General features: G+C 48.0%; 2 protein-coding genes across 6 annotated transcripts in view; one reads left to right on the top strand and one right to left on the bottom strand.

Annotated features, from left to right (window-relative positions):
- SCFD2 (sec1 family domain containing 2) overlaps positions 1-5,542 on the bottom strand; it is a 654,831-nt gene extending 649,289 nt beyond the window's left edge. The window contains exon 1 of one of the 2 annotated variants that reach the window (XM_077279771.1): positions 4,661-5,542. In XM_077279771.1, the coding sequence (XP_077135886.1) occupies positions 4,661-5,447 (787 nt within the window). In that variant the 5' untranslated portion in view covers positions 5,448-5,542. The remainder of the gene's footprint in view (positions 1-4,660) is intronic. The other variant, XM_077279770.1, reaches the window with a different exon arrangement.
- A 7,608-nt stretch (positions 5,543-13,150) lies between these two features.
- The window catches only part of FIP1L1 (factor interacting with PAPOLA and CPSF1), a 62,593-nt gene continuing 53,070 nt past the window's right edge, over positions 13,151-22,673 (top strand). For 3 of the 4 annotated variants that reach the window (XM_077279767.1, XM_077279766.1, XM_077279765.1), the window contains exons 1-5: positions 13,175-13,391; positions 18,562-18,610; positions 19,311-19,368; positions 21,828-21,928; positions 22,273-22,337. In XM_077279767.1, the coding sequence (XP_077135882.1) occupies positions 13,205-13,391; positions 18,562-18,610; positions 19,311-19,368; positions 21,828-21,928; positions 22,273-22,337 (460 nt within the window). In that variant the 5' untranslated portion in view covers positions 13,175-13,204. Of the gene's footprint in view, positions 13,392-18,561; positions 18,611-19,310; positions 19,369-21,827; positions 21,929-22,272; positions 22,338-22,673 lie in introns of all 4 variants that reach the window. The other variant, XM_077279768.1, reaches the window with a different exon arrangement.

Raw genomic sequence — 22,673 nt, 5'->3', positions numbered from 1 at the left:
GCGAGAGCGGGGAACGGACCTCGGGCGTGCTGCGGACGCGCTACAAAAGAACGGCACATCGCTAGCGCGAGCCGAAAAAGGCACGCGCTAGCGATGCGCTACAGGCGAAATTTACATTGCTATCAATGGGTGCGCTAACGGACCCGTTGCACGGCGTTAATTGCGACATTTTCGCCGTGCAACACTGTCCGTTAGCAACCACCCACTAACGCAATGTGAACCTAGCCTTAGACCCTTTTGTTGTGGAAAACTGATCCACATAAGAGTTCAACAGCTTTTATATTGCACCTTATAAGCACTATTGCACTTTAGATAAGGTTTTGGTGTTTTTGGTGTGGTGGTAGTTTCATTTGTTAAGTTCCTGTAGGGTCACAAGGGAGAGCCATCGATGAGTGGGGGCGCCATGTCGAACTTAGGGTGCCAACCTCCGCTGTGAAGTAGGGTGAGTAAGGGAAAGATCACACCCCCCCACCATTTTAGTCTCTATCCTTTTTTATCAATGTTAAGGTAGATTAAGGTATTATTGTCTCCTGACCCTATTATATGGGTAACTTTTACTCTAAATATTAAAAGTTATATTTTAAGGTTTTTTTTGTAGTACTCCTTTGGTTATACCATATCATAGCTCCAGTCGTTGGCAAGTACAACACTGCAGTAATTGTGTGTCTTTAGTATAGAGATATAAGGTGGGCCAAAAAATGTATACTTGTATTTTATCCATAATCTCTTACTTCTGCTTAGTCTGTGACTAGTGTTGCAGACTGAAGAGAAAATGGCGGCAATACAATGCAGAACTATACTCAACAGGTCATGTGTCCAAAAACTCATTAGTTAGGACACCTGACCTGGTGAGTATAGAACTGCCTTGTATAACCTACATTTTCTCTTCTGTGTACGTAATCTATTTCACACAAAGTGACGGGACGATGGCGGTCATGCAAGGCATATCTATGCTCACCTGGACATGTGTCAGAAATAGTGAATTCATAAGGCTGTTATATGTACATCATGAATTCATTATTTCTGACACCTGACTTGATGAGTGTAGATCTGTTTTGTATTAAACAGCCATAGTCTCTTCAGAATCAGGACGCAATGACGTCAACAACCTTACCACTAACAACCTAAGTGGTTTGTAGAGGAAATACATTGGAGACACGGTCAAAATACCAAAAATATTAAGTTTATTAACAACAAATATTAGTAACATAACTGGTAAAGACCCAAACCCAGGAGGATATTTTACACAATATTGTCCTGCCATGCCACAAGTCCAATATCAGAATCAAAAAAGGCTGCAAATTGGTCCCGCATGTGGCCAACTTCAGCATTTGACCGCAGCGGGTGATGCTGGTAATCTGGCAATGGGTTTGCAACTGGTTCATCCAGGTCAATGTTGGGTCGCTCCTTAGCCATTATGTAATTGTGGAGAACAACACAGGCTTTGACCACCTCGTCGACTGTCTCCATTTTTAGATTAATGGCTGATGCAAGAATGCACCATTTAGTGACCAAAATGCCAAAGGTACACTCTACTGTTCTTCGTGCCCTGGTCAGTCTGTAGTTAAAGATCCTTTCAGTGTGGTTCAAGTCCCGACTGGAATAGGGCTTCAGTAGGTTTTCACACATCTGAAAGGCCTCATCCCCAACCATAACAAATGGCAGAGGTGGACCTTGAGTCCTGGGGAGAGGTCGTGGCCATGGAAAATTAAAATTTTTGCCATACACACGGCACCCCATATCCGAGTTCTTGAAAGTCTGGGAATCGTTGCCACGGCCAAAAGCTCCAATGTCCACAGCGATGAAGCGACAGTCCGCATCTGGTATTGCCATGAGCACAACAGAAAAATATTTTTTATAGTTGAAGTACTCCGATCCTGTTCTGGCTGGTTTAATAATGCGGATGTGCTTTCCATCCACCGCTCCTAAACAGTTGGGGAAATCACAAACACTCCAGAATTTTTCAGCAATTTCAATCCACATGTCCGCGGTGGGTAGGGGTATAAACTCATCACGGAGAACATTCCACAAAGCCCGGCAGGTGTCCGCAACTATTCCAGACAGGGTGGAAATTCCAAGCCGGTATTGGAAGTGGAGGGATGATAAACTCTCTCCGGTTGCCAGAAATCTGTAATAAAATAAATTTAAAAAAAAATTTACAATCAATTATATTTATGGTGTTATTCTGCTAAAGACATTAAGGAAAATACAAAGAATACATGTCAGAACAACCAAAATTAGGACTGGCATTTGTTTAGAATTGTTACGTACCTTAATGTAACCAGCAGATGTTCCTCTGGTGGAATCGCTCTATGGAGCTGGGTGTCCAGTATCCGGATGGCTCCTTGGACACAACCAAACAAATCACAAAAAGAGTCTTTCGACATCCTTGTATATTCCGGGAATTTGTCAGGGTTGGCATTAAGCTCGCCATATAGCGTGTGATAGGCTCCACGGCTCTCACGTAGTTCGATAATGGGGTGTCTCCAAAAACGCCTACGCCGTGTCCTTCTCCATCTTTCGCGATTTCTGTGTTGCTCCCAAGCAAACGCACAGGCAAGAAACAGCTTGATGCTTAAATCCAGGTTGAAATAAAAGCTCTCCATGCGAAGATCCATCATGACACAGGATACAGTAGCACACTGTTAAGATTTCAGCAGTCCTAGGGTCTATATATAGATATCCCATAATACACATCCTCTGTAGTCCCATTGGCGGTGTCTGGTTATCTAGATTTTACTCCTGTAAAATTTTCCACCATGCGCACCAAAAACGCAAACGCATGATAAAGATTGAAAACGCAGCTCTTTATTAACCGCATGCGTTCCCGCATGAGTCTAAAAAATGCTGCGTTTGTACGTGTTTCTATGCGTTTTTTCCTGCACTTGCGGATGCGGATTAAACGCTGCGGATTCTAACGCAAATGTGAAACTAGCCTTACACAGCATATAGTCTATATTTAAAAAATGTGAGAATCATAAAATGATCTCTATCAAAATAAACTAAATCTTATACTAGACACAACCCCTGGACCAGAGGAAAGTAAAGGGAACTTGTAGTAGTGTACAAGTAGTCTGATGTGTGGACAGCATGATCTAGAGAAGGAGAAGCTGAGCAGAGAGATGTACAGGTAAGTAGAACTTGTAATTCAGTCACTGAATTTCCTGGGGATTGTATACATACGAGTCCAGTGGGCGGTCCTACTAGTGATTATCAGCTGTCACTGCACGCACAGTCATTGGAGGAACACGGTCAATCACTGAATAGGACTGCCCACCGGACTGCTATGCAAATGCACACATAGGACTTCAATTAACTATTCCCACAAAAATGTCTTTCAATCTGATCAGCTCCTCCTGCTCTATCTGGAGATGGCTGCACTTTCCCACACTGCTGGATTCAGGCCTTAACAAACGTCCAGGGACGGATAGAAGCCTCTGCAGTTTATGCCTCATGCTGCTCTCCCAATAAAAGCACGTTTAATGTGCATCATTCTGAGTGCTGTGGTTTGCTATTCTATTACTATGGATTCACTTGAATCCTTCTGCTGAGCATCTTACAGTATTCTTGAGAGACAACCAGATTTTCTCCTTGGATTACCATTTTCAACATGACAGGTTCCCGTTAATGCTGGGACTACATGATGACCTATATTACATGAGCAAAAACATTTCTGTGATTTTTTCAGCTAAAAATGTGGCAGTAAATAATTATATAAATGTATAATAAATAGGTATATTCATTAAGGGGGTTGTCCATTTTGAAAAAAATATATGTGAAAGACTCAGAATGGGTTATAAAATGAAAAGAAGAAAATACTCCCCGCTCTAATTTCTGGTGCTTCCAGGTCCCCCATTGGTATCAGCTTCCTGCTGCAGCAATGAGGCCGGCACAGGGACTTGTACCTGCTGCAGCCAATCTATAGCTGTAGTAGGCATTGATTGGGTTTGCAGTCTTACAGTGTAGCACAAGGGACCAGGAAGTAAAGAACAGTGGGTAAGTATTAGAACAGAAGGGGAGGCGGAGTAAGACTTTTTTTTAACCTTTTTCATGATGAGGACAACTCATGTAATTTGTAACCACTGACGACTGATAGTCATACTGGTGTTTTACGGTTTTATGATGTTGGATTAATACATTTCTTTATTCTTCTGGTTTGTTTTGGGTTTTTTTTTTTTACAATTATGCCCAATACTTTATGAAACTTTTGAACTTTAAATTAGTGGACTGTGAAATGCATTAATGGCTTTCTATAGTCCTACAGAAGCTCCCTATCTCTCGGAGAGTTGTTGGCACACTGCATTGCATGCTGTGGCCTTAGTAAATCCTCCTCTTGTTTCTAAGGGAGCACATGGTAGCTTATGAAGGGGCCATGACACAGAGACCTATGACACAGAGACCTGAAGGCTGCCAGGAGATCCTTCTGCCACCATCCATGATGTACCTATACACCAGGGAGCTGACTGTTTGCTCCCTCAATGCCTCATTGGTGCCCTCATAGCAGTGATATCAGAGAACAGCAGGCAGAGCGCTCACTACTCATATACACCAAATGCAGCGTGATGTCACCACACATCAGAACATGATGTCATCTGCGGTCTAGGTCTGAAAACTTCTAGCTACGTGACTGGTGAACAATGTGGTAAGAAGGTCCTCATACCAGTAATGTCCAGGGTCCGGTCTATGAAGACCAGTGACGCCTTGCTCTGGGCTGCCTTCCTGCGGTTTTTCGCCTGGGGGTGGTTGGCCAGTTCTCCGGCAATGATCCTGCTGAGACACCCCACAGAGAAGCACTCCTCCCGCACGCCGATGCCCTCCATTAGGTTACTGAGTCCGGACACCAGGTTCCTGATGTGAGCCTGCAGCCCCGGAGGAAGTGATGGGCAGTCCACGTCCCCCAGGCCTGGAAACCTCTTCTTGTCTGGGCGGCTGCGGTTCAGGGTCTGGAGGTCTTGTCCTGGCAGGAGGGGGAAGAGGGCATGGAAGGCCGGGGCCACGAGCAGCCATGGGCTGAGGGGGGCCAGCATGATGGGGGCCCACAAGACCTCTGCAGTGTAGCCCAGGTTCCCCATCCACTCGCACAGCTTCTCCTCCAGCTGCTCGTACAGCATCCTGCCCTCGGCCTCTCCGGGGCTGACAGCCGTCACCACTATGCAGTACTGGAAGGAGCTCTGGCTCACCACGTCCCTGATCACGGCCAGCGCCCGGCCCCGCACTGGGCTGCTCACCACGAACACAGCTTTGGGCTCCCCGGGGCCCCCGGACTCGAAGCTGGAGAACTCCTTGACATTCAGAGCTCCGGCCGCCAGGAACAGCTCAACCCCGCCGCACCAGTGCAGGATCTCCGCGCAGGGCTCGTCCACAAACACCACAGCCCGCCGGGACTTGGCCAACACCGGCTCCCACACTTTCTGACAGAAAGCCGTCAGTCCCGCTCCGCTCGCCATAATGACAGCAGCACGCCGGCTCCACTCTGACAGCTACCTGCTGATGACGTTTCACAACAACACAGCGGGCGCACACGATACACGTCATCACCAGCACTGTCACGTGACATCTCATGAAGCGGTATAGAGGTTACTCCTAGCAACCAGTCAGAATTCTGCTTTCTGAACAGCTGGCTGAGAACTCAAATGTGATTGGTTGCTGTCATGATGTGGCGTATGGGTTACTCCTAGCAACCAATCAGAATTCTGCTTTCTTAACAGCTAGCTGAGAACTGAAATATGATTGGTTGTCATTATCAAGTACTTTTTTACACAGCTTTATTTATACTATTTTTTTCTGACAATTTCAGGTAAAATTGAAAAAAAACAAAACTTTTTTTAAAATTATATCTGTATTATTAAAGAATGTAATGTAACAAATGGCCGTACATATCAGTGCAGCTACACCGGCTCTACACTGACAAGAATTGAGCTCGGCATGAGGCATAGTTGGTTGCAATTTATAGGCCAGGTTCAGAAACCATAAACGAACCACTAGGCCCAGGCTGACTCTGTGGTCTCCCTATGGGAACTTCCAGCCCATATACGTGTACGAAGTTGTAAGCTCCGGTCCGGGCATTACGGCCAGTGACTATTACCGTCAGAGCCGGGCCTTGGGAAAGTGCACAGGGCTGTAATGTCAATACATTGTAGCCCAAGTGGCGCTATCACAGTACAGCATTAAGACCAATACATGTACCCTGCACAAAGCAGGCTAAAATGCCATCATCTATAGAGAATTCTCAGCGCACAAATAACAAACAACGTCAAGGGAATCAGTCAGCAGGATTTTGCTAATTAATCTCAGAGGTGCAAAATATAGGGGGCAGAGACACTGATTTCAGCGATGTGTCACTTATTAGGCTGTGTGCTGTTGTGTCAATACAATGAGTGCTTTATCAACAGGAGATTATCACTACAGGACTACAGCTCCTGTGCCTCCTGGTCCACCTGTGCCCCCAGCACTGATAGGGAGCTCTGTTAAAATACAATGTACACAGAAGCTGTGGTGTGGGCGGTGTTCGCTTTCTGAGCTCTGATTGCTGCACCCAGTAATCTAAGTGACACATCACTTCATTCAAGGATCTCTTTCCTACATTATGCTGCTCTCAGTGATGTAGCAAAACCTGGTGACTAAATGCGGTTAGAAATTTTATAGGAATAAAATAATAATAATTGATAATGTAATACTGTGGGGTTGTCATACCCAGCTGCTATTTATCCCAGGTTTTATTCACAACAAATGGAAAATGACGATTAGAGCGCAGGTATTGGGGCACTGGGACCATGTGCTCTCACCAGCTCTAAAGCGGATTCAGCTAAGCGCTGAGTGTTTGTCAGGAGTTTCAGCACAGAGCTGTGGCAGCGCCATAACAGACCTGGTGCAACAGAGCAGTGTTAGAAACGTAGAGCAATATTCACAATGCGGGGTCAGATGTAGCAGAGAGGCAGAGCTCAGGTAGGAATAAGCCCTATACAGCAGTGCAATGTCACCAGCAGCAGCAATTTACCAACTGCCTGAGTACTCAGGTGGCGTCCTGCTGTCTGAACTGGGCTCTATGGTCCAGGAGAACTGGGCTCTTTCTAAGGCCGGTTTCATACGTCCTGATATTTCCGGTACCGGAAAAAAAGCAGTACTGGAGATATCTGTATCAGTACCACACAGAGAGCAGTCGGGGAAGAATCGCTACAGCAGGCGCTGTTCCTCGGTAGCAGGTGCTGAAGCCGGCTGTCATCATTCTCCCCTGTTCTGCCGGCAAGCAGAGGATAATGATGAGCGTTATATTAAAGTCCAAACGACAGCAGGTGGTGGCTTTTGGGACTGTTACCCCCATCATCCGACACCTGCTGCCGCTAATAACAGTGACAGTGGCTGCAGATGATCGGGGTATTCCACAGCCGCCACCTGCGATCGTTCGGAAATAAATGAATGAAAAACCCGACATGGGTTCTCCCGTATTTTATTAAACCAACCAGACAAAATTCACAGCAACCCTCAGATTCTGCAAGGTCGGTTATCAAGAATAGAGGGGTCCCCATGCTGCTTTTTTATTTAAATCAATAATTTAAAAAAATGGCCTGGGGTCCCCCCCCATTTTTGACAGCCAGCCTTGCTAAAGCAGACAGTTGGGGGCTGGTATTCTCAGACTGGTAAGGGGCCATTGATATATGCTCCCCCAGCTTAAAAATAGCAGCCCGCAGCTGCCCAGAAAAGGCACATCTATTAGATGCTCCTTTTCTGGCGCTTTGCCTGGCTCTTCCCACTTGCCCTGTCGTGGTGGCAAGTGGGGTAATATTTGTGGGGTTGATGTCACCTTTCAGGGATGACACCTATCCATTACTAATCCTATAGTTGTAATGTTAAAGACATGGCCAGAATAAAGTCCTTTATTTGAAAACATTACACAGACACATTAATATTCTAAATTAAACCATACTTTCTGTAACACCTAATTCCCTGATGCCCTCGATCTCCTGTAATAAAAGTAAAATAATAAACCAACAATATACCATACCTGTCCGTCGTCGTGTCCCACGCTGTAATCCAAGTCTAGGGGCTAAATAGTTTTCAACCAGGACCATCCCGGCTGAAAACCACTGGTGAATGAGCTGCAGAGAGCGCGGCATCATTCACCAGCGGTGACATCATCACTGGCTTTTTTCCCACAGTCCTGAGGTCACCTCAGTTCAGCCCGGCCTCGATGATGTCACCGCTGGTGAACGATGCTGAATGCTGAATGGAATGACTGAGTATTGTGTTTATCACATCAATAGCTCTTTATTTTAAATATATGTTGGATAACTTTTTTAAAGTACCACTCCAGAGTTTTTTTCAAGTAGCGCTGGAGTGGTGCCACTAATCGAAGTTCCCTGCCCCCAGTATTGTACTCACCAGCCGCCATCTTCATCTGTTATCAGCACCGCCCCGGTCACCTTCTGCAGGTTGTGACCTGCTGGATGGCTCAGTATTTGCTGGCTGATCCGAAGGTCACTATTCAATGTGAGCCTGTGAGAGGCAGAACGAGGGTCTCCTAGACTCACACTGAGAGCCTGTGACCGCTCCCTCTGATCTCCATTGCTGACAGACGGTGGTCTGTCTCCTAGGCAACGTACAGGAAACAATATAAAAATTCTTGTTGTCAAGAACCGAGAGGATTTTTAATAACAAGTAAATTGCAGTCACTTGTTCCTACAGACACTTTGCCATTTGTCATAGAAGAACATGGGACTAACGTGGGAATAGCTCTCTATGTCGATTCTCCCACCTTTGCGAGGATTTGTACCAAAAAAAAGACGCAGTTCTAGAAAATTAAGAACTGTCATCCGCTAGACGCTCTGATGTGTTGGAATTGTATCACAAAATCACCTGAACATTATAAGGGTGGAAATCGTGTGATCAGCGAGACCTACAAAGTCAATGGTTTTCTTTCAGTTATTGAAAATATTATTACACAGCATCATACTATCAGTTTTGAGAAATGATTGACACACTATAATACAAATATTTATAAAGTCAAATCAGTCATTAAATGGCCGCGACCTGGATGAAAGAACCTAATAAACGTAAGGCTACTTTCACACTAGCGTCGGGAACAACCCGTCGCTGTGCGTCGGGCCGAGGTTCCCGACGCTAGCGTGGTCTCCGCCGCACAACGGCATTTTTCCCACGCATCCGCTGCCCCATTGTGAGGTGTGGGGAAGTGCGGGGAGGTGGGGGCGGAGTTCCGGCCGCGCATGCGCGGTCGGAAAAAGCGGACCGTCGGGAGCAAAAAACGTTACATGTAACGTTTTTTTCTCCCGACGGTCCGCTACCACACGCCCAAGCGTCGCAAAACAGACGCGACGTTTTGCAATGCGTCGCAAATGCGTCGCTAATGTTAGTCTATGACGAAAAAACGTATCCAGCAAGAACTTTTGCTGGATGCGTATTTTCGGCAAAACGACGCATTTGCGACGTATTGCAGTTAACGCTAGTGTGAAAGTAGCCTAAGGCTACTTTCACACTAGCGTCGGGAACAACCCGTCGCTGCGCGTCGGGCCGACGTTCCCGACGCTAGTGTGGTCTCCGCCGCACAACGGGGGCAGCGGATGCATATTTCCCACGCATCCGCTGCCCCATTGTGATGTGCGGGGAAGTGCGGGGAGGTGGGGGCGGAGTTCCGACTGCGCATGCGCGGTCGGAAAAAGCGGACCGTCGGGAGCAAAAAACGTTACATGTAACGTTTTTTTCTCCCGACGGACCGCTACCATACGCCCAAACGCCGCCAAACGCATTCACCGTTTGGAAATGCGTCGCAAATGCGTCGCAAATGCGTCGCTAATGTTACTCTATGACGAAACAACGTATCCAGCAAAAACTTTTGCTGGATGCGGCGTTTCGCAAAAACGACGCATTTGCGACGTATTGCAGTTAACGCTAGTGTGAAAGTAGCCTAAGGCTACTTTCACACTAGCGTCGGGAACAACCCGTCGCTGCGCGTCGGGCCGACGTTCCCGACGCTAGTGTGGTCTCCGCCGCACAACGGGGGCAGCGGATGCATATTTCCCACGCATCCGCTGCCCCATTGTGATGTGCGGGGAAGTGCGGGGAGGTGGGGGCGGAGTTCCGACTGCGCATGCGCGGTCGGAAAAAGCGGACCGTCGGGAGCAAAAAACGTTACATGTAACGTTTTTTTCTCCCGACGGACCGCTACCATACGCCCAAACGCCGCCAAACGCATTCACCGTTTGGAAATGCGTCGCAAATGCGTCGCAAATGCGTCGCTAATGTTACTCTATGACGAAACAACGTATCCAGCAAAAACTTTTGCTGGATGCGGCGTTTCGCAAAAACGACGCATTTGCGACGTATTGCAGTTAACGCTAGTGTGAAACTAGCCTAAGGCTACTTTCACACTAGCGTCGGGAACAACCCGTCGCTGCGCGTCGGGCCGACGTTCCCGACGCTAGTGTGGTCTCCGCCGCACAACGGGGGCAGCGGATGCATATTTCCCACGCATCCGCTGCCCCATTGTGATGTGCGGGGAAGTGCGGGGAGGTGGGGGCGGAGTTCCGACTGCGCATGCGCGGTCGGAAAAAGCGGACCGTCGGGAGCAAAAAACGTTACATGTAACGTTTTTTTCTCCCGACGGACCGCTACCATACGCCCAAACGCCGCCAAACGCATTCACCGTTTGGAAATGCGTCGCAAATGCGTCGCAAATGCGTCGCTAAGGTTACTCTATGACGAAACAACGTATCCAGCAAAAACTTTTGCTGGATGCGGCGTTTCGCAAAAACGACGCATTTGCGACGTATTGCAGTTAACGCTAGTGTGAAAGTAGCCTTAGGCTACTTTCACACTAGCGTCGGGAACAACCCGTCGCTGCGCGTCGGGCCGACGTTCCCGACGCTAGTGTGGTCTCCGCCGCACAACGGGGGCAGCGGATGCATATTTCCCACGCATCCGCTGCCCCATTGTGATGTGCGGGGAAGTGCGGGGAGGTGGGGGCGGAGTTCCGACTGCGCATGCGCGGTCGGAAAAAGCGGACCGTCGGGAGCAAAAAACGTTACATGTAACGTTTTTTTCTCCCGACGGACCGCTACCATACGCCCAAACGCCGCCAAACGCATTCACCGTTTGGAAATGCGTCGCAAATGCGTCGCAAATGCGTCGCTAAGGTTACTCTATGACGAAACAACGTATCCAGCAAAAACTTTTGCTGGATGCGGCGTTTCGCAAAAACGACGCATTTGCGACGTATTGCAGTTAACGCTAGTGTGAAAGTAGCCTTAGGCTACTTTCACACTAGCGTCGGGAACAACCCGTCGCTGCGCGTCGGGCCGACGTTCCCGACGCTAGTGTGGTCTCCGCCGCACAACGGGGGCAGCGGATGCATATTTCCCACGCATCCGCTGCCCCATTGTGATGTGCGGGGAAGTGCGGGGAGGTGGGGGCGGAGTTCCGACTGCGCATGCGCGGTCGGAAAAAGCGGACCGTCGGGAGCAAAAAACGTTACATGTAAGGCTACTTTCACACTAGCGTTAACTGCAATACGTCGCAAATGCGTCGTTTTTGCGAAACGCCGCATCCAGCAAAAGTTTTTGCTGGATACGTTGTTTCGTCATAGAGTAACATTAGCGACGCATTTGCGACGCATTTGCGACGCATTTCCAAACGGTGAATGCGTTTGGCGGCGTTTGGGCGTATGGTAGCGGTCCGTCGGGAGAAAAAAACGTTACATGTAACGTTTTTTGCTCCCGACGGTCCGCTTTTTCCGACCGCGCATGCGCAGTCGGAACTCCGCCCCCACCTCCCCGCACTTCCCTGCACATCACAATGGGGCAGCGGATGCGTGGGAAATATGCATCCGCTGCCCCCGTTGTGCGGCGGAGACCACACTAGCGTCGGGAACGTCGGCCCGACGCGCAGCGACGGGTTGTTCCCGACGCTAGTGTGAAAGTAGCCTAAGGCTAGTTTCACACTAGCGTTAACTGCAATACGTCGCAAATGCGTCGTTTTTGCGAAACGCCGCATCCAGCAAAAGTTTTTGCTGGATACGTTGTTTCGTCATAGAGTAACATTAGCGACGCATTTGCGACGCATTTGCGACGCATTTCCAAACGGTGAATGCGTTTGGCGGCGTTTGGGCGTATGGTAGCGGTCCGTCGGGAGAAAAAAACGTTACATGTAACGTTTTTTGCTCCCGACGGTCCGCTTTTTCCGACCGCGCATGCGCAGTCGGAACTCCGCCCCCACCTCCCCGCACTTCCCCGCACATCACAATGGGGCAGCGGATGCGTGGGAAATATGCATCCGCTGCCCCCGTTGTGCGGCGGAGACCACACTAGCGTCGGGAACGTCGGCCCGACGCGCAGCGACGGGTTGTTCCCGACGCTAGTGTGAAAGTAGCCTAACGTTTTTTTCTCCCGACGGACCGCTACCATACGCCCAAACGCCGCCAAACGCATTCACCGTTTGGAAATGCGTCGCAAATGCGTCGCAAATGCGTCGCTAAGGTTACTCTATGACGAAACAACGTATCCAGCAAAAACTTTTGCTGGATGCGGCGTTTCGCAAAAACGACGCATTTGCGACGTATTGCAGTTAACGCTAGTGTGAAAGTAGCCTTAGGCTACTTTCACACTAGCGTCGGGAACAACCCGTCGCTGCGCGTCGGGCCGACGTTCCCGACGCTAGTGTGGTCTCCGCCGCACAACGGGGGCAGCGGATGCATATTTCCCACGCATCCGCTGCCCCATTGTGATGTGCGGGGAAGTGCGGGGAGGTGGGGGCGGAGTTCCGACTGCGCATGCGCGGTCGGAAAAAGCGGACCGTCGGGAGCAAAAAACGTTACATGTAACGTTTTTTTCTCCCGACGGACCGCTACCATACGCCCAAACGCCGCCAAACGCATTCACCGTTTGGAAATGCGTCGCAAATGCGTCGCTAATGTTACTCTATGACGAAACAACGTATCCAGCAAAAACTTTTGCTGGATGCGGCGTTTCGCAAAAACGACGCATTTGCGACGTATTGCAGTTAACGCTAGTGTGAAAGTAGCCTTAGGCTCAGCTTTACTACTGGCAAACTAAGCCCGAATCAAATATGGCCGCAGAAATCAGTCACGTGTCCTGAATGCCTGCTATCCATTGGCTGGGAATGGTTCCGGGGTTTCCTCGTGACTGGAGGCCGTAGGTTCTCGCGATAGCTTCTTTTCCCTCTCTCCCCAGGAAAGATGTCCGCCGCCGGCGGAGAGGTGCAGGAGCTGATGGTGGTTACGCCGGAGATCAGCGACTCCAGCTCGCCCGCTGCGCCTACGTCGTCCTCCTCCCCGACAGTAGAGAGCACAGCCACAGCTGCCGCCACCACCGTGACTGCGGGCGGAGGAGGCGGGGACGAGGAGGAAGAGTGGCTGTATGGGGGTACGCTGCGTGCGGGGTCTGGCCTGCGCCGAGGAGCACCGTGTCTGCCGCGGGTGGCGGGGTCCTGTCTGCCTGGCCCGTCCTCTGCCCTCAGCTGCTGGCGCTCAGTGTGTACTTCAGCCCATTGTTCTCTGTTATCGGCCATTTCTCACTGCCAGGAGCTCACAGTGGTTTTCCTCAGGAAGTTTATAAGATCTCTGCGCCATGTGTTCTCCAGGGGCTGAAAGGGTTTGTCCGGTTTCAGAAAGCTCCTGTCCCTGAACTGCAACTAGTTTTATAAAAGTGAACTGTATTTTACTCACCTCTGCCGGTGTGACACGGGGTCCTGTCGTCACGGTCGGACGCGGGGTCCTGTCGGTCGCGGGGTCCTGTCGGTCGCGGTCGGACGCGGGATCCTGTCGGACGCGGGATCCTGTCGGACGCGGGATCCTGTCGGACGCGGGATCCTGTCGGACGCGGGGTCCTGTCGGACGCGGGGTCCTGTCGGACGCGGGGTCCTGTCGTCGCGGTCGGACGCGGGGTCCTGTCGGACGCGGGATCCTGTCGGACGCGGGATCCTGTCGGACGCGGGATCCTGTCGGACGCGGGATCCTGTCGGACGCGGGATCCTGTCGGACGCGGTCGGACGCGGGGTCCTGTCGTCGCGGTCGGACGCGGGATCCGGTCGGACGCGGGGTCCTGTCGCCGCGGTCAGACGCGGGGTCCTGTCGGAAGCAGGGTTCTGTCGTCGCGGTCGGACGCGGGGTCCTGTCGCCGCGGTCAGACGCGGGGTCCTGTGGGAAGCAGGGTCCTGTCGGACGCGGGGTCCTGTCAGACGCGGGGTCCTGTCGCCGCGGTCAGATGTGGGGTCCTGTCGGAAGCAGGGTTCTGTCGTCGCGGTCGGACGCGGGGTCCGGTTGTCGCGGTCGCTGAGCTCACTGATTAGCTGCAACGCTGTCGATGTGACTGCATCATTGCAGACATTAAAAAATAACAGTAAAAGGCAGTTTGTTTTTTTTCTTTAATTTATAAATTGTGCAGCTAGGGGACGGGTTATCTGAAACCGGAAAGTCCCTTTAAAGGGTTTATTACACCTAATGTGAGAGCAGCATAATGTATGGGCAGATACCCTGATTCCAGTGATGTCACTTACTTGCCTGCTTGTTTTTAGTTCAATAAAAATCTGTGTTGTATCAGCAGGACATTAACACAAATGGCCTAGTAAATCTGCTGCCAGGTAGTAGTCTTTATTTCTGAGCTGTGTGTAGCTCCACCTCCCACCACTGATGGCAGCTTTCTGCCTATGTGCACAGAAATCCACCAATCAGTGATGTGGTTGGGTTATACAGGGCTCTGAGAACTGATAGATCTGCAGCAGATATAATAGGGATTTTATCAGAACTGCAGCAAGCAGCCCAGTAAGCAGGGCTGTGAAGTCAGTAAGCCAAACCTCTGTCTCTACGACCCCACAGCCCGGCCTCACTACTGAGCATGTGCATAAAGTGCAACACAGATTCATCTCCAGCAAAAGCCGAGATCCTCAGATCTGGAACAGAACAGACATAGGACATTTCATAATTTTCCCAAATTCTTATGAAAACATTTACTTCACATCCTGAACTACTGTACCCCAATGTATTATATATTTTAGGAGTCTGTCCATTTTATACCGATGCCGCAGCCCTGCCAGTAAGTGACACATCACTAGAATCAGGTCTCAGCCCCATTCTGCAGATAAGACATTTATCACCTATTCTGGGAATACATGATTAATGTCCATTGTGTGAAAAACCCCTGAAAAGCCGGTCTCCTACATCTGTACCTCATGGTCTGCAGACAGACTGTAATGCCCGGACTGATCACTGATTTTCTGAACCACGCTTAAAGCAAACCTGTCATCAGAATTTTGCAAAGTAAACTACCGGCACTGTCAGGTTGCCGCTGTTATACTGGTTAAAATTATATCTGGGGTGAAGAAATCCGTTTTGTGGTTCTTGTGTAATCAGTGTTAGACATTTTCAGTTAATGATATACTAGTTCGCTGGGGCGCGACTGTGGCCAGAGTCGTATCCTGCTCTAAGCCGGAGAAACCAAGGATGAGGAACATCTTTGTGCTCTGGGGCGGCCTGTGAGCAGGAAGATAAAGACTCTGCCTACAGTCCAAACATGTCATAAACTGAAAACTTGTAACTGATTATACAGGAATCACAAGACTGATTTCTTCACCCCAGGAATCAATGTAATCAGTATAACAGCATGACACTGTCTGTTTACTTAGTAAAATCCTCAGACATGTCTATCAGGCTGTAAGTTCTTGTCACAAGCCCCATGGTCACTCCAGACATGACGGTCTGTATATGGACTGCAAAATATAGATATCTGTATGTTCTTAAGTGGCTGTATCAAGGCTGCAAGTTCTCCGTTTATCCCTGGATTGCTGGAACCACCACACAAGGTTGAGGTTCTGAAGTTCCTGCACATACAGCCCGCTCCATCCATTGGTTATGGAAGGTGACGAGTAGAGCGCTGCATCCTCAGTGCTCCTACTGGCAGTATAGCAGCACTGCAGGGGCCCGACTTTTCCTTCTTGCAGAACCGTGTTCTTGCAGAAAGTGGTCCCAGCAGTCGTCAAGTTGTCACCTATTGTCTTTAGTTTGTCCTTTACATTTTTGAGTAAGAATGAATTACTAAAGACCGTCTTCAAGACATCAATAGCAAGGTGAGAGTCCAGGGCTGTAGATGGGGAGTCCTCGCCTGATACAGTACTGCCAATCTCTTGGATTTGCTCATACAGCCAGATGTGCACGTTATGCCAGCCATTTACTGCAGCAGAGAAATGTCAGCGTCTGGGAGGCTAGATTTACACAGATTTGTAGAATTTCTAACCAGTCAGAAATTGGTTTGTAAGTGGCTTATCAATGGGACAAACTTCGTGTTGTGTCACAAAACAGATCATTGGCGATCACGAGAGATTGCGCAAATCGATTCTCAGGACCTGATCCATCAGTCACGTCAGTAGTCCGTGGTCACTGGACTGGTCTCCCAGGTGCTGCCGCCTCCTTTTTGATAGGACGCCATGACAGGCCGGCTTATCTGCAGTGTCATGAACTTCGCTCCAGACATTCTAATCAAAAGAAGAGCCGCAGGAGGCTGCTGGGCAGCGGCCACAAATCACTGACGTGGCTAATACTGTGTCTGTACATCGGTTTGAACTAAGTCTAACTACAGTTGTAGAGTGTGATGAGACCTTGCTACAGTGAGTGCCTGTAAATGGCCAACTCTTATCCCTAGCTTTTCTATGTTCTTCATCCCTTTAAATCTTGGGAAAGACCCTTTACAGATTACTTGCTTTTCGCTGTGAGGCACATCACTGGGACCCCTCTCTCATCCAGCAATCTGGAGAATGAAAAATCATTCATGGGAGCCTCTGTCCAATTCGTTGTCTGTGGGACTTGGGCTAACGCTGCAGAGCCATGTTCTCAGTTTTGCTGATTAGTACATTATCTCTTGCTCTATGGATAGCAGATAGCTTAATGTTGGTAAAACTACTTTAAGGACTTTACTGTATTTTGATGTCATGACTCCAAAATGGCAAATTTCAGGGTAATTACAGATTGGCATGTTGTTTTTTACAGTGACTGGTCCTCTGTTCCTGCAGGTAATGGCGGACCCTCTGGCAGGGATTTATTTGCCTTTTCATTACAACTACATGCTCACTTGTTGTCGTGTGTTTAGAGGATTCGGGAGGAATATTTTTCACACAAACAAACATTACAAGATGATGTACTAAGGGAGATGTGGGTCAAAAGAGACCCCAAGAAATGACCAGAAACACCCAAATTAAGATGTATAAAAAATCAGCTTTATTATTACAACAAATGCAAATACATATATAAAACATACCATTAACAAGGAACAAGTGTGGCTAAATGCCGTGGAATGTGCAAGAACACCACTGACAGGGCATGTAAGGGACGCACGGAGCCAGGATCAGAGTAAAACCCATAATGGTGCATAATAGGCTATAAGGCCCATATTGTTGTACTGAAAAATGCGAGCACCAACAAATATCCACATAGCCGGACCAAAGGCCCAAGTAAACCGGTATCATACGTGTATACACATTACCTCAGTTAGGGCAAACAGGTGGACTCGATCCAAGGTCCGTGCGTCCTCCCCAACGCACGTTTCGGTTATAGACCTTCCTTGGGGGGAATATATATTCCCCCTGAGGAAGGTCTATAACCGAAACGTGCGTTGGGGAGGACGCACGGACCTTGGATCGAGTCCACCTGTTTGCCCTAACTGAGGTAATGTGTATACACGTATGATACCGGTTTACTTGGGCCTTTGGTCCGGCTATGTGGATATTTGTTGGTGCTTGCATTTTTCAGTACAACAATATGAGCCTTATAGCCTATTATGCACCATTATGGGTTTTACTCTGATCCTGGCTCCGTGAGTCCCTTACATGCCCTGTCAGTGGTGTTCTTGCACATTCCACGGCATTTAGCCACACTTGTTCCTTGTTAATGGTATGTTTTATATATGTATTTGCATTTGTTGTAATAATAAAGCTGATTTTTTATACATCTTAATTTGGGTGTTTCTGGTCGTTTCTTGGGGTCTCTTTTGACCCACATCTCCCTTGCTTCATATTTAATAGCGACTCACCCATATTAATGTATTAGTCCCTTTGGCATGGCATGTTAATTTGTATTATCTGACTGATTAATATCATTCACTGCTATGCAGTTTTTTGTTTTGTGCCTAATCTCTTAAGATGATGTACCGTAGATTTGTATTCGAATTTGCAACCTCTATTAGAGAAGGTTTCTGCTTAGGTTGATAGTGAAGGTCCTAAGAGTAGGGCCCTCTAATGCACAAGTGTGGCACCTCTTCCAGAGCGATCATAGATTTGATTTTACCATGACCAGAACTACTTCATGTCAACCACACGATACATGGAAAGCCTGAGTCTGCCCGAGTGGAGCTTCTGCTTGGCTTATGGAGCAGTGGTCCCTGTAGGATCCCTCCTCAATGATGTACATGTCATTTTCCTGATGGGAAAGACCCTTAAAGGATTACACTGGTCAGATCTTTGACAAGCTGTGATGGTGTCTGTCAAAAGACATTCACTGAGATACATCCTACTGAGATATGTGACATGTCCTTTTTTGTCTTTATGCAGAGGAAAATGAAGCTGCTGGGCCAGAAGATGAAGAAGAGGACATAACGAGGTGAGGCTTCTTACTTTTTTTTGCAAAAGAAAAGAGGATAGAGACGCGCATGAGCAGGACCAGTGGAGCAATAGACTGTGGGTGAAGCTGTGTAGCCACTAACCTTAGGAGGTTATGCGCCCCTGCATAACCTCAGTGAGCGCGTGAAGGATGATGGTGCGTCCAAGGGGTAGATGGCTGATAGCTGCGAGTGGTGGCAAGGTGATCCGCTGTGGTAGCCAGTCAGGGCTTCAGTATTCCCTGTGCAATGCCTGGAAGGACCGTGGTGCACGCTGGGAGTCGTGTGACCGTAGGTCCTTGCGGTCACGTGATGGAAGGTCCTGATCTACCTGTGAGAGCAGCTCTCCCTGCCGCGCACCCTCAGGGAGGGAGAATGCCTGTCACAGGAAACGTGGTCTGGTGAGGAGCGCTGAGTTGAAAATGGTGGAAGCAATTTTTTTTTAAAAGTGCAGACCTTTATTGAACGATAATACCCAACGCATTTCAACGGCATTCTGCCATCTTCATATCAGGTGACAAGCTAATGACTTCATCAGCAGTCAGTAACTTTACAGTGTACTGGCAGTTGTGGGGTTTTGTTTTTAAAAACTGTTTTTGGGGCATGTTCTTATGAACCAATGTATCCCTGTTTGCTGCTGAGGTTTTGTGTGTAGCATTGCCAGTTATTGTCACTTAATTTCTCATACACTTTATTCCACAGCTCGCATCCCTTACCAGTTGTTGAAGCAGAGACTACGGAGAATGGTGTCTCCAAAAAGGTAACTTTTACAAAAAGGAAAAGAAGAATTCTCATCACTTATGTCAGTCATGTATCTAATGGCTCTTGTCAGGTAGTGGTAAAATCATACACTTCAAATTTATGTTAAGAACCTTTAATTCTGCCCTTCACCTCGCCAAACAGACCTACTTCACCACTCTGATCTCCTCACTATCCAACAACCCCAAGAAACTTTGACACCTCTCACTCCCTCCTCAGGCCAAAAGCACAAGCCCCTATCACAGACATTTGTGCTGATGACCTGGCCTCCCACTTTATAGAGAAAATAGATAATATCCGTCAGGAAATCCGCTCCCAGCCACCAAGTTCAGTGACTCCCATCCCTCCCTGCATCTCCCCTGGCTCACTCTCCGCATTCGATCCCATCACAGAAGAAGTCATCTCCAGGCTCTTTTCTTCTCGTTCGACTACCTGCACTACCGACCCCATTCTCTCTCATCTCCTCCAGTCTTCACAACTCACCTAACTACAATGTATAATCTCTCCCTCTCCTCTGGCATTTTCCCCTCCTCCTTCAAACACTCTATCATTACTCCATTACGAAACCCGCCCTCGACCCATTCTGAACAAACAACTACAGACCAAGCTCCAACCTCCCCTTCATCTCTAAACTCTTGGAGCACCTGCTATTCTCCGGCCTTACCCGTTACCTCTCCACTCATTCCCTCCTAGACCCTTCACAGTCCAGTTTCCGCCCCTTACATTCGTCAGAAACTACACTCAAGGTGACCAATGACCACCTGACAGTAAAATGTAATGGTGACCACTCTCTGCTCATTCTTCTCGACCTTTCTGCAGCTTTCGACACTGTTGACCACCCTCTCCTACTCTCTAGGCTCCAGTCACTAGGCATTAAGGACACTGCTCTCTTCTGGTTCTCTTCCTATCTTTCTGACCGCTCCTTCAGGGTATCGTTCGCTGGCTCCACTACATCTCTTCCTCTCGCTGTCGGAGTACCTCAGGGCTCAGTCCTGGGCCCCCTTCTCTTCTCCCTCTACACGGCCCCAGTTGGACAGACCATCAGCAGATTTGGCTTTCAGTACCATCTTTATGCTGATGACACCCAACTATACACATCATCCCCTGACCTTACCCCCGCTGTACTACAGAACGCCACTGACTGTCAGTCCGCAGTCTGCAACATCATGTCCGCTCTCTATCTGAAACTCAACCTCTCCAAAACTGAACCTCTTCTGCTCCTGCCGTCTACTAACCTCCCTAAATCTGACATTTCCCTCTCCGTGGGTGGCACCATAACACCCGGCAGCAGGCACGCTGTCTGGGTGTTATGTTTGACACCAATCTCTCCTTTACTTCCCATATACAATCCCTTGCCCGCTCGTGCCGCTTACACCTAAACAACATCTCTAGAATCTGCCCCTTTCTCACCATGGAAACAACAAAAACCTTCACTGTTGCCCTGATCCACTCCCGCCTGGACTACTGCAATGCTCTATTAATTGGCCTCCCCCTCACTTGAGTTTCCCCTCTCCAGTCCATCCTTAATGCAGCAGCCAGGGTCGTCCATCTAGCTAATCGTTACTCGGACGCGTCGTACACTGGGTGCCCCTTCATTATAGGATCCAATTCAAGTACTTGCTCTCACCCACAAAGCTCTTCACAGTGCGGCACCCCCTTACATCTCCTCCCTCATTTCTGTCTATCTGCCTAACTGACCGCTGCGCTAGAAGTGACTTTCGACTAACCTCTGCACTAATCCGCACTCAAGACTCCCAAGACTTCTCCCGCACTGCGCCAATCCTCTGGAATGCTCTACCCCAAGTTATTAGGACCATCTACAATTTGCATAGTTTTAGGCGCTCCCTCAAAACACATTTGTTCAGAGCGACCTATCACGTTCACTAATCAGTCATTTTTAAATAGCGCTGTAAAAATGTATAATAATAATAATTTTATGTTTGTGTGTGTGTAGCCCATTCACTACTTCCATCTATCCCCCATCCCCTGAAGATGGCGGGACCATCATTGTACACACTGTACTTTGTATCTCCCCCACCTCATTGTAGATTGTAAGCTCTCACGAGCAGGGTCGTCTTATTTTGCTTTAATTATTGTATTTTTAACGTTGTTACTTATGACTGTTGTGTTTGAAACTGTTAAACTGTAAAGCGCTGCGGAATATGTTGGCGCTATATAAATAAAGATTATTATTATTATTATTATTATTATTAAATCAGGCCGAATGGTGAACATTGTTACACCTCACAAATACATATGTCTGAATGGACCACAATTCCTCCAAAATGTATAAAAAGCTGTTATTGCCCTGGACGAGCCATGTAACATATGGGCTAGTATGTCCATGGTCTGTTATAATCTGTAAATTCTGATATGTTGCTATTACTATGTTCCATAAATGGGATGTGTGTATGAGCACGCTTAAGTTTTTGCATGACATTTTTTTTCTTCCTGTACAAGGTTTCAGTAGCTGAAGATGACAGTGATAGCGACAGTGATGATGATGACGATGACGTCCATGTCACTATAGGGGATATTAAAACCGGCGCTCCTCAGTATGGGTATGTAGGTACTGCATTTAGTGAGAACCTGTCGCCTCCAGAAACACTATTTACCTGCAGATATAGGTGCATTTTGCTGATACTGAGCATTTAAATGCTATCTAGTCAGCTTATTGGAGCCATGGCTACTGGGAGAAAATGAAGATTGGAAGCGAGCAGCTGCAGGGGGAATTGAACTTAATTTTCTCTTTGTAGCCATTGCTTTAGCAAGCAGTCCACACACTATTTACCTGCAGATTACCCCTACATATACAGGTAAATAGCTTTTCTACAGGATCCATTTAAAACTAGATAATACTTGTGCACAATTCATTTTCTTAATATGTATATATTTTATATTTTAGGAGCTACGGAACCACCCCTGTTAACCTGAACATTAAAACTGGAGGTAGAATCTACGGATCTGCTGGTAAGCCCTGTCCTCTTCACCTCGCCATGACACTACAGAAGCAGGCTCTGCAGTTGTAATGCTTGTATTTAGCCCTTCACAAAATGTGCTGTCACTTTCCAGTGCAAATACTGTAATGTTTAGAAAAAATACAGTAATACTATATTATCTAGTCAAAAATCCTCTTGTACTCAAATTTCTCATCAAAACTGTTGAAGCAAGCAAACAGAAAACAAATCTGGTGATTAGTCGCTCATGTCAGGTTGATGCTTCATTAGGGCCTTTAAAAAAAATCGAGTAGATGGATAGCTGAAGGCAGCCGTTTGCAGATTTTGGTAAATCTCTTCCAAAATTTGC

This window comes from Ranitomeya variabilis, chromosome 1 (genome assembly GCF_051348905.1).
Source record: "Ranitomeya variabilis isolate aRanVar5 chromosome 1, aRanVar5.hap1, whole genome shotgun sequence".
Lineage (NCBI taxonomy): Eukaryota > Metazoa > Chordata > Amphibia > Anura > Dendrobatidae > Ranitomeya > Ranitomeya variabilis.
This window is presented reverse-complemented; position numbering and strand designations above follow the sequence as displayed.